The sequence below is a fragment of the Brassica oleracea genome, chromosome C2, assembly GCF_000695525.1.
Source record: "Brassica oleracea var. oleracea cultivar TO1000 chromosome C2, BOL, whole genome shotgun sequence".
Lineage (NCBI taxonomy): Eukaryota > Viridiplantae > Streptophyta > Magnoliopsida > Brassicales > Brassicaceae > Brassica > Brassica oleracea.
The window spans coordinates 46,980,889-46,992,620 of NC_027749.1; the positions used below are offsets into that span (position 1 = coordinate 46,980,889).

Here is an 11,732-nt window from a genome sequence, read left to right on the forward strand (position 1 = left end):
ATAAGAGTAGATCTGATGTGTTCAACCCTCCATTGTATCCACAGAGAAAATGGTTCAGACAAAATCTTACTACTTTTAGAGAGTAATATTTAAAATGGTTCCACAATCAAATTTTCTATAGAATCAGTTCGAAGGAATAAAAAACAAAAACAATACACCCTTTCACTAATTTCTAACGCAACATGATTTCAATCATGTCTGAGTTGTATCTCGATTAAGAAGATGATCCAAGAAGGTTTGCTGATACTGCCAGGGCAACAAAAACAATACTCTTTCACCTAGGAAGATGCAGAAGCTGTACGCTTCTCATAATCGCCTTGCTCTTCCTTAATGAACTCCTCTAGCAGCTCACGCTGTCTCTGCGTTATATTTCTGCCAAAGTACATAAACAAAAACATAAGAGATCACGATGCCTCACATGAAAACAACACAAGTTATGGGGGAGGACTTACGCAGGGATGCTGACGTTGAAATGCACGTATTGATCCCCAAATTTAGTTGACTTTCTTGCTCGAATACCTGTGTTTGTATCGTAATGTCAATTGATAAGTAAACAAACAGAGAAGCATCACACTCACAGCTTCAAGTATTCTAAAACTGACACAAGCAAAACAAAAAAAAAAGAAAGCTCACCTTTATTTCTTAGCACTACCTTCTGACCAGGTTGGGTTCCAGGACGGACCTGCACCAAAAAGAGTTTCCGAGTTTAGAATTTCTAAGGCAGTTCCAAGAGCAGCCTTGAAACTAAACTGAAACTGTAATTAACTAGCAATTAACCGGCAAGTTACGGTAAAATTTAAAAACATGTAAGAAATGTGAAAAATATTCAAAAACCTTCACAACAACATCACCGGTGAGGGTTGGAACTTGAATGGTTCCTCCAAGAATGGCCTGACAAGATGAAGAATATACAATTAGTTAAAAATGGTCTCATGGACACTACACTAGAAGTTCAAAGCACCTATGAACAATTTAGAGACATGATTGACAAGAGATGTTACTTCACCTGAGTAACACTGATAACCGAATTCACATGAATATCTGATCCCTCTCTGCGGAACACAGGATCTTCACGAACCTGAAAACGAACACAACCGAGTTATTGAGAATACAGTAACAACGTTGTTAACTACGATTGTCCATTGGAAAGTATGTAACTAAGTAAAGTCACCTTGAAAATAACATATAGATCTCCAGGTTGGTCACCATCAGGATCAGCCCCACCAGACTTTGACACCTTTAAGGTATCGGTATTGTCAACCCCTGCAAAGATTCAACAAATGTGTACAACTCAAGAGCTTGAAGGAGAGTGAAGACTACACAGATTTTTCTTTTACTGCTCTCAAATCGGATTTAAACAAAACAATTTTTCTAGACCGATAACACTCAAAATATCTAGACGCCCGCCTAATCAATAATCTCAATTAAAGCGTCAAGCGATTATGGATAATATATGCCAAAAAAAAAATATATATATTACCTGGATCAATATTGACTTTCACTGTCTTCTGTCCTCGAACCACTCTACCCCCTCTACAGGATTTGCAAATACTCTAGCAAAACCCCAACATAAGAAAATTGATGAGTGGTCCAAACCTACTTTAAGGACCAAAACATTTGGGATGGATCTAATAGAAAATGGGATATTTAGACATACACACACAGATAAACACTATTCATATGACATGATATATAAAGTGTAATATGACATACTGAGAAGGTTTGACCAGCTCCACCACACTTGTCGCATGTTCGTTGGATGCTTAACATACCCCTTCTCATTGTTGTCTGAAAAAACGTAACAGTCTCACCTTAAAAACCATTTAAAACAAAAAAAAAATCATAATTACAGTGGCCAAACTAGAGTTTTGTAACATGACACTGACCATCCCAGAGCCGTTACAGGCTTTACATCTTTCACGTTTGGTCCCAGGAGGAACACCTTGTCCACCTAAATGTAAGAGGACGAACAAAAATTTAACTTTAGATTGATACAATATCAACATATAAATGATTGTGTAAGAGTATACACATACCACAAGTGTTACAAGCAAGTTCGGTTTGAAAAGTCACGGTTTTGGAGCATCCTTGAACAGCTTCCATGAAAGAAAGCTCAAGCAAAACCTTACAACAGTACACAAGGAAGAAGAAAAAAAGAGAAAAGTATTAATCATGGAGCATAAAAGTTACTTCTTAAAAAAAAAAAAAGCAGATGGTAATATACCTTGACATCTTGGCCTCCGAACTCTTGCTTGTTCCTGCTGAAGATCTGATAATTTAAAAAAGAATTAGCGTTTTAACATTTGCATTCAAAATATCAACGAATATGAACTGTAGAAAATACTATTTTGTATGCAACATATTATATGAAAATAAAAGTATTACATCGAAGATATCAAATGGGTTAAACCCTTCACCGAAACCTCCATCATTTGGATACCCACCGCCGCTAGCATTTTGCTCAAATGCTTCATGCCCAACCTGCAGACATTACAACAAACTTAGATCACATCTGCACAAACATTTACAGCTTGTAATAACGAAACTCAAAATAAAATAAGAGGCCTATGTACCTGGTCATATAGGTCACGCTTCTCTTTATCTTTCAAAATCTAATCCAAAAAAAAAAAAAAAAAATTCCCTTCAGTATAAGATTCTAAACAGTTCATACCAAACGGTTTCATCCAAGATGTGGAGACAAACTCACTTCATAAGCTTTTGAGACCTCTTGGAACTTCTTCTCAGCTTCAGGGTCATCTTTATTCATATCAGGATGGAGTTTCTTAGCTAGCTGCAAAAAGCAAAAGCATCAACCAATGAGAAACTAGCAGGCCTATCAAATGAACAAACTAAACGATGCAAGCACTCAACCATACCCCATAATAAGCCTTCTTGATTTCACCTTCTGGAGCATTCTTGCTCACTCCAAGAACTTCATAGTAGTCCTTAGCCGACATAAACGACGAACCTGATTATTCAAAAGACCGTTAGAGATTCAGTTACAAAACAACCTAACAATTGTCAGAGTCAAGGAAGCTCCCAAGGCTAACCTGTTCCATGAATAGACCTTGTCGAACCAAAACTAGAATTAAAACCTCCAAAATTGATCCATTTCCGACCATCCCCTTCATTACAAGAACATAAGTAATGTCAACCTCTCCGACAACAACTCAATTTGACTCATTAACACACACAAACCAGTTCACAAATTTACCAGATTTAGAAGCGTAATCTCCAAGAAACTTGGCAGGATTGGTAGTACCAGTATTCAATCTCCTAAAGCTCCCAATAGCTACTCCCCTGAGTCTCTGCAGATTCCCATGAACTGAGAGTATGAGAGAGGTAGAAAGAGAGATAGAGAGAGATTGAGAGAGACGAACTGACTTGATTGGTAAGATCTTGTACAAGCGGTGAGGAGAGACATCGACGAGTCAACAAGCGAAGAACCCTTGCGCCATTGGTAGGGATCATTCTTCCTCGAAGCCTTTAAAGATTCGATTTTTATAAATATCTAATGCTCGAATTAAATGGAGATTTTAGGGTTCAGGGGAGCCTCAGACAGAACAGCCAAACAGCTTAAAACCCTAGCAAAACCCTGTTTTGGAAGATGCTGCTGCTTCAGAACTTTGTAGAAGACGCAGTTTCTGTTTGCTCGCCACACAATACCGGGTCAACCCGACCCGGAATATTATTACCTTTAAATGGGCCCACTGGCCCATTAAAAAGCCTGAACTCAATTAGTAATGCTTCTTCTTATTCTTAATCAACTTGTGGAAATTAATTCACACAAAGTTTTAGGATTATTACATTGGAGTAAATTTAGGTTACTACAACAATAATTTACAACAGAATAAAGACATGATAGTGATTTTACATAATTGGATTATTAATTAGTAACAAGGAGGCAAGTCAGGAGGTGGAGGCAGAATCTGCTGGTTTAGTCCTCTTCCATTCTTGACAATGAAGACCACTTTCATTCCCCACGTGAGATGTCTATCAAAGTGGCAGTGCATGAACCATACCCCTACACAGACACAAATTACAAACACTACTATAATAATGAAGAAGACACCAAGGTAACGTTGATTCTAGGTTTATAACGAGGACCATGGTTTTGAAGCAGCATCTGTTTACAACTCTCACATATGCAAATGGAACATTCTAGAATTCTAAAATTGTAAGAGTTAATATAAATTACATAAACCTTAGTTTTTTTTTTCTTTTTTATCGTTTATATTTTGTAAACTTTGGCTTTTATTTCTTGAAATGATATACATTTTTAGAAGAATTATTTATAAACCTTTGAATTGTTAAAAACTGAAATTTTATGTAAAATGTTTGTAGGTCCAAAAATTTAAGGGCCGGGCATATTTATAATAAGCTTTGTATGAATAATGCAATTTACGTACCAGGATTGTCAGCTATGAATCTGATAGCGACCCAACCGTTTCTTGGCACAGTCGCAGTATTTTTGTACGGAGGATCTTTGAGGTTATAGTTCGACGGAGCTTCAGTTACGTTATAGTTACCAAACCCGACACCAACCATGTAGAAACTAAAACCATGGAGATGCATGGGATGATCGATTCCACCACCAACTAAACTCGTCCCTTGGAGAACAATCTCAACACTTTCCCCAAACTTAAGTATTTTCACCTCCGTAGCAAGTCTTGGAGTCTGCAAAAACAACGGTTGATCATCCGCGGTAAAGTTGAAAACGAGCGGTGGAAACTCTGGAAACCGCGTTCCGTAAACTCCCTTAATGTGATAATAGTAAGCTTTTAGTATGTCCACGTGACTCGGTGTAACGAACGATATGTTGTTCATGCTCGCCGCTAGTCTCGACCCGTTTGGACCTTCACACGAGTTGTTAGGACACATGAGAAGGTTTATTGAAACCGTCGAGATTATTCTACGTGAGATCTTGACGGGAACTTGTCCGGAGTATAAGCTTGTGATGTTGGTAAAGAATGCGAAAGCTGCTGACGTGTCGTTGTAATAAGGAAGGTTTGGGTAACGTTTTGAAGACGACGACGTTTTGGTTTTACTTGAAGAGTTGTAACATAAGATCCCGATAGTTGTGGAGTTGTTGAAGCTGATGTTAAGGTTGCTATGGTAAGCTCTGGCGGCCATGTAATAAGTGCTTTTTGGATTTTGGTCGGCGTGTAATAACAAGTCTAGCGTTTGGCCTGGAGAGATGGTGATGTAAGTAGCGTTTATTGGTTTGGTGTAGTGGCCATCGGCGGCAACCACGGTGAGATTGTGTTTTGCGATTGCGAAGAAGAGGATTAAGTTCATTGCGGCGTTTACCATCCGAATGCGATAGGTTTTGCTTTTCTCCACCATGAACTCGAATGTATCTGTTTAGCATATATACATGTCAAATAACGAATTATTTAAATAAATTTAAACTTTAAACACATGCATATGCATTCATATTGCTTTTTCAAATATATAACACAACTAGATATCAAACCGCACGACCGTGCGGGATTATGTATAAGTTATTAATAATTTTTAAATTTATAAAATAAATAGTTCTGTTATTAATAATTTAACTAACATTTCTTTCTGGTTAACATATATAATAAAATTATATTTGGTATTTTTAGTTTCTATATATTATGTGCATAAAATTTATGAATAATTTGATGATGGGTGATATATGGAAAGAAATTCATTATGTTATTATGTTTTGTGATTTATTTATATAATATATCTTTCTTACTTAAAATTAAAGAATTATTGTTTATTTTTCATTTGATTAATTGGTTTGACCTAATTTAAAGATGTTTGGTATTAATTAATATTGTTAATAGCATTGATCTGTTTGGGCCAATTATTTTAGTAAAATGGCAGTGTATAGTATTTAGTAGGCTAAATTAAAATTATTTCAATATGATAATTGGGCCACTTCTAATACCTACATTTTATTATTTTGTGTCTACTACACGCAAGCCCGCGTAAAAAACACCTAATTACTAACAAACATATTTATAATGAACAACAAAACTTCATTTAATTAAATACTAGGTAATAACATGCGCCTTGCGCGGGATGTGCTTATTACTTTTGTTATTTTTTTAATAAAGAGATATTAAATCTGTTTAATCTGGATATCGGTTCGGTTTTAGGTATTTTTTTAATCTCCTAAAATATAGTTATAATTCTAAATCAATATTTATTTTGGTTTGTTCGGTTCAAATTGTTGATGTTTTTAGTTTTTCCGGTGATAACGAAAAAGTATTCTTATTTGTTTGGTTTCAGGTTATATAAATTTTACATAATTTTGATGTCGAACCAATGATTTCATATTATAGTTTCTAAACATAACAAATAATAGTTAAAGAAAAGAAAAATAAAATAATTAAGATAAATCTTTTCACCATAATTTGGTCGATAGTGAAAGTAACATTAAAAATGAATATTCCAATTTCCAAAATAATTAAATACTTCGGTTATGATGAATATTTAACTATATAGATATTGATGTCAATGTTCATATGTATGTGTATGTAAAGTATATAAAAATGGTTGGTAAATATATAAAGATACTGTTAATCAATATTTTCTATTCAGAATAACATATGAAAGATAAAAATTTTAAAATAAAATTAATTAAAAAAATAAGCCTAGACATTAGTAAATTTTCTTTCATGTAAAGAAAATAATTATATCCGTAAATAGATGGTGGGAACGGATCGAGTATCCGGGTATTTGGAGGTATTAGTATCGACTATATCCGTAGCCACCCGTATATTCGGTGTCTCAGATATCTGATTTTTTATAGAATTTTCACGGATATCCGATTTGATCCGTAAATAAAATAAAAATTTAAAAAATAAATGAAAAATCTAAAAATAATATAAAAATAATAATATTTCATTAAAAAATAAATTATTATTTAACCTTTTAAATTCTAATACCTAATATAATAAGTTTAATACATAAAAATATTGTAAAAATCATATAAACTATATTATAAATAATTTATATATATATATATATAATTATTTAAATATATGTATATATATGCATATAACGGATCTAATGGATATACATTCCTAAAATATTAGTATTTTTGATTTGCTTTGTTTTTTAGCAGACATTGCATTTTAGTATTTGATTTGCTTCGTAGTGTTACGGATATTCGGATTTTTCAGTTCGGATAACGAATCGAATCAAAAATTTACGATTATTTTTCTCAGACTATCCGTAAATAATAAAAATAATATATGTATAACTGGACTCTCGATTCGTTATCCTTTTTGATTCGAATCGAAAAATCTGGATATTGTGAGTTTTATTGGAACATTACATGTTTTTTTTATATTTAAAAACAAAACGTAAATTACATAGTATGAACACATTTATGTAGAGTTTGGTTTAAAAGCTTTTTGCACGTGACACGTCACCGTGTTCATTCTCAAATTGCTGTAAAGCAGCCATATGTCTATTATAGTGTGATCGCATTTATTACTATGTTTCTCTTTTAATATATAAGAGATAACTATATAAGTATTGCCTATTCTAGATTGAGACCCACTTAATGATTCCAGCAGAAAGAAAAGTGTAACTTATGAATTTAAGTGAGTCTAAATTTATAAGAGGAAGTGTATTAAATTTAAAAACTTACAAAACAATAGTTAGGTCTAATTTAATGTTTGTGTTTTAATAATATAGATATATAAAAAAAGCAGAGAATCAGAGTTCCTAACGAGTAACAACCAATATAATCAAATACAGTTAATATCTGATCAAATCCCAATTAACTAACCTATGTACCTAATTATAAAATTTATTATATTTATATTAAATAAGATAGAAAGGTAACGATCTTTTGCTTGCATGCAAACTTAATTAATTAACGCTATAAATTTTGTTTTTCATATATAAAACTATATTCAGTTTTCTTAACTAATGGATATTCGGGTGCCTCTAAAATGAAACATATATTTCCCTCTCTGTTTAAACTATAAATAATGATAAAATTAATTTTGGGATAATTACTTAAAGTATATAACGTTTTAAGCTAAATAATTTTAGAATTTTTTTTTTGGAAAATTTTGTTTTTGATCAAACACTATGATTAACTAATTAGATGGGTAACTTTTTGAAAACATTTAGTAAAAAAAAAATTATATTAAAAACATGGACATTTTATTTTTAAAAACGATTACTTGAATTTGTTAAAAAAATACGATTACTTGAAACAAATGCTCATTTGAATAATTTTACTTATTTTCTTAATCTATTATATAACACTAATGTTTCCACAATTTTTATTCATAGTCATACTCATGACCCGTACATCGGTACATGTCTCTTTTCATCTCCATTTAAAGTTTTATCCAAAAGTTATAATCAAAAATCAAAAACCGAAAGAAAAAAAAGATTAAGAAAGTACTCATTATGGAGAAAGGGATAAGATTATAAAAAATAAAACCTGATTTAGAGCAAGGATACAAGAAACCAGGATGTCCATTGATGGTCAAAGCATCGGACACATTTGGGTCACCTCCTGTCCACGTGAACAGTTCCACTACTTCCCTCACATCCTTCTTCCACCACTCTCCTAAACATTTTTATGAAATTTAAACATTTTGTTCAGTTAAGAAAAGTATATACTATATGCTTTGTTTTGTACCCAAAATCAAGGGGACTTCATGATCAGCTTTTGGAAAAGGGAGGGATTTCGGGGGGCGAGGATACACAAAAATAAGACCGTGTACGGTAGCACGCGTCCAAGAGCTATGAGCATGCCACCAAACAGTCGTGTCTTCGGTGGAAAATATGACTTCATACATGAAATCAGACCCAGGTCGAATTGGGCATTGTGTGATGTATTCTGGTCCATCTGACCATGGGTTTCTCGGCTGCTCTACACCATGCCTGTGTTTATTCAACCACCGAGAAATCGTTATATGTTTGTAATAGGCACGGTCGGATTCGAGATTGATAAAGCCATAAACATTTTTAGGTTAATTTCAATTAATATTTTTTTAATAACTTTAAAATTTGAGGACCAAGACGAATGTTTCATCGGGATTTGCTAAAAATAGACCTTGGTGATAAGTATAATGTACTCAAAAAGGGGGAAAAAAGAAGAAGTGGTTTTAGATTTACCAATGCATGGTGATATTTTCACTAGCTCGGTTACGAACGTTAACGTAAATGGTGTCTCCTTTGTAAACCTTTAGAGTTTGTCCAGGAAACTGACCATTAACTGTTAAAATCTTCTTCGTGCTACACAGTTTCTTATATGGAACTTCCTTAACCTGCCAGTAATCAACTCTTACTTTATGACCGATCCAAGTTAGTTTACTCACGTCCTATTGAGTGATCATTGAAAAAAAAACTCACCGTGAATGTGTAGCGATGTGCAGTGCAACTACTGTAGAGGGAAAGAGAGATTAGAAAGTAAATGAACAAAGGATGTGACATTTTGAGAGTGCTTCAGCAAATGCTTATTGGAACAAAGGTTAAGCGGAGAAGATAGAGGCTTGCGTGTGTATTTTATATACGCCTCTCTCCACGTCTTTCTCAAGTTGGTTAGTTTCGTATATAAGAACTAGGAATTACAAATTTACAATATTAGTATGTTCTTCCATTGATGTTCATACACAAATCCTGTATTTATAACGTAAACTTTAAATATAAGATATATACTCCATGACTATATATATATATATATATATATATATATATATATATATATTATTACTAAAAATCATCACTATAGTCTATATATGTTGTTGATCAAAAAAAAAAAGAGGTCTATATATGTTATATAGTACTTTGAATATTTAAGTAATTTTATTAATTGTTTTAATGATTTAATTAATTAAGGTAAAACTAGCAATGTGTTTCTAGAACAATTTGCGAAAGAATTTTATGAATCTGAATTTTTTTGGTCGACAATGACAATAAATGTAACATCTCTTTTGTCCAATTTTGACTTATGGGTTTCACATTGTCAACAAATATGTAACAACATCGCTTTGGTCAAACGAAACGTTCAATTTAGCTAAAACAGTATAGTCGTTAAGAGTGGAAAAATGAATTTTCATTAATTTGAGTAGTAGTTAAAAATTATTACTATGTATTCCAGATCATTTGAGAACTTTTAGGTGTATTTTAAACATCTTAAATTTAATCGCCTAACCCATTCTCATACCGTTCGAATATATTGAGTTACCTCAAACATATAACATTTCAACAGATATGTTGTACTTGTATAGGTATGTGACGAAACAATTGAAACTTATAATATTCCATAGCATTTATGTCACTATAAATAGTCGAAACTTTTACACAACTATAGAGATATATCCTTGGAAATTTCTAATGTATCTAAACTACATAATCGAATCTTATTTGATATCTAACACAAACATGTTCGCAAATGGACAAGTTTGATTTCTAGTTAAACAACATTGAGTTTGATTAGTTGAAGCTTTCTTCCTTTATAGAAAATCCAAAACAAAAAATTTAGAAACTCGTTAACTTGTATTCTTGTGATGTTCGTAATATCCGTGAGCTAGCATTACCCTAAAGCGAAGGAGATGTTTATTACCTTATACCGAAAGAATGTTATAAAGGTATCTTTGCGAATATTTGCCCAAGTTAATGTATATATGTACAACACTGAAACTTTTAAACCGAGACTGGTGAAATGTCGATTTATATAATCCATTACCGACAGACTAGAATACGCTAACTTTTCTTCTATACTTCACAAATACACATAACATTTTGAAATTTGTCAAAGCTTTTCCACTTCATTCTGAGTCATTTTCGATTAGAATCCTTAGTTTTATTCCAAGTGGTTTCTGTTAAATAATTCATTGAATCTTTTGGATCTTAATCTTTTGAGGTCCATTAGTGATAGGGTTTTCTGAGACACAACTATATATATTTTGTGTCTCCTCTAAACCTAGTTAGCAGCTGTAGAAAAACTAGATCTGATCTTTTTGTAGACAGATCTTTGTAATTCTTCAATCAATAAAATATCTCTTTGCCCGTGGACGTAGCCGTTAGGGGTGAATCACGTTAAATCTATGTGTCTTTCTTTATTGTTTATCCATCTGTTAATCTCTATCTTCTCACATCCGTCACAACAAATTGGTATCAGAGCTTCGGGTTAAATCTGGTGAGAAGATGTCTAGGATGAATATGAAGATCGATAAGTTTACTGGAAGGAACAGTTTCAGTCTCTGGCAAATCAAGATGAAGGCGTTGCTGAAGCAACAAGGTCTTTGGGCACCGTTGTCAGGGAAGAAGGTTGAACCTGTTACTACTGAGATGGAGGTTACTGAAGAGAAGGCGTATTCAACAATTGTGTTGTGTCTGGCAGATGAGATCATCATCGAAGTTTCCGGTGTTGGTGTTGCAGCTGATTTGTGGTCGAAGTTAGAGAGTCTATACATGACGAAGTCTCTGACTAGGAAGCTACTTTTGAAACAACGTCTTTTCGCTCTGAGGATGCAAGAAGGTACACAACTCCAAGATCATCTTGACAGTCTAAATTCCATCTTATTGGATCTGAGGAATATTGATGTTAAGGTGGAAGATGAGGAAGCAGCACTGATTTTGTTGGTATCACTACCAAACGCCTATGAGAACTTTGTTCAGTCATTCATAGGGAGTAAGGATACAGTGAGTTTGGAGGAAGTCAGGTCAGCACTTCATAGCAGGGAGTTGCGACACAAGGCATCTGGTTCTGGTACAGA

The 11,732-nt window shown here is 33.3% G+C and overlaps 2 protein-coding genes across 2 annotated transcripts; both read right to left on the reverse strand.

The window, feature by feature from the left end:
* Positions 1 to 50: 50 nt before the first annotated feature.
* Positions 51 to 3,671, reverse strand: LOC106324674 (chaperone protein DnaJ-like). The gene is made up of 18 exons (XM_013762633.1): positions 3,385 to 3,671; positions 3,215 to 3,308; positions 3,051 to 3,125; positions 2,877 to 2,968; positions 2,708 to 2,791; positions 2,574 to 2,612; positions 2,386 to 2,481; positions 2,225 to 2,269; positions 2,037 to 2,124; positions 1,887 to 1,951; positions 1,714 to 1,788; positions 1,481 to 1,553; positions 1,172 to 1,263; positions 1,007 to 1,078; positions 835 to 891; positions 634 to 682; positions 453 to 519; positions 51 to 372 (listed from the first exon to the last, which is right to left on the reverse strand). Exons 1-18 carry the CDS (start codon positions 3,469 to 3,471, stop codon positions 279 to 281), a joined length of 1,344 nt encoding a protein of 447 aa, XP_013618087.1. The 5' UTR covers positions 3,472 to 3,671; the 3' UTR covers positions 51 to 278.
* A 66-nt stretch (positions 3,672 to 3,737) lies between these two features.
* On the reverse strand, positions 3,738 to 9,490 carry LOC106326084 (laccase-15). The gene is made up of 6 exons (XM_013764117.1): positions 9,364 to 9,490; positions 9,127 to 9,278; positions 8,648 to 8,892; positions 8,447 to 8,575; positions 4,410 to 5,360; positions 3,738 to 4,024 (listed from the first exon to the last, which is right to left on the reverse strand). Exons 1-6 carry the CDS (start codon positions 9,442 to 9,444, stop codon positions 3,891 to 3,893), a joined length of 1,692 nt encoding a protein of 563 aa, XP_013619571.1. The 5' UTR covers positions 9,445 to 9,490; the 3' UTR covers positions 3,738 to 3,890.
* Between the last annotated feature and the right edge of the window lie 2,242 nt (positions 9,491 to 11,732).

Bases quoted from the DNA above. Each gene is read 5' to 3' on its own strand.
- LOC106324674 (XM_013762633.1), bottom strand. From the start codon at position 3,471: ATGATCCCTACCAATGGCGCAAGGGTTCTTCGCTTGTTGACTCGTCGA. The intron at 2,482-2,573 runs GTACATAGGCCT...TAATGTCTGCAG, and splicing joins AGCGTGACCTATATGACCAG to GTTGGGCATGAAGCATTTGA. The intron at 373-452 runs GTAAGTCCTCCC...GTACTTTGGCAG, and splicing joins TTCAACGTCAGCATCCCTGC to AAATATAACGCAGAGACAGC.
- LOC106326084 (XM_013764117.1), bottom strand. From the start codon at position 9,444: ATGTCACATCCTTTGTTCATTTACTTTCTAATCTCTCTTTCCCTCTAC. The intron at 8,893-9,126 runs GTAAATCTAAAA...GAATAAACACAG, and splicing joins GAAAATATCACCATGCATTG to GCATGGTGTAGAGCAGCCGA. The intron at 8,576-8,647 runs GTACAAAACAAA...AAAAATGTTTAG, and splicing joins TGAAGTCCCCTTGATTTTGG to GAGAGTGGTGGAAGAAGGAT.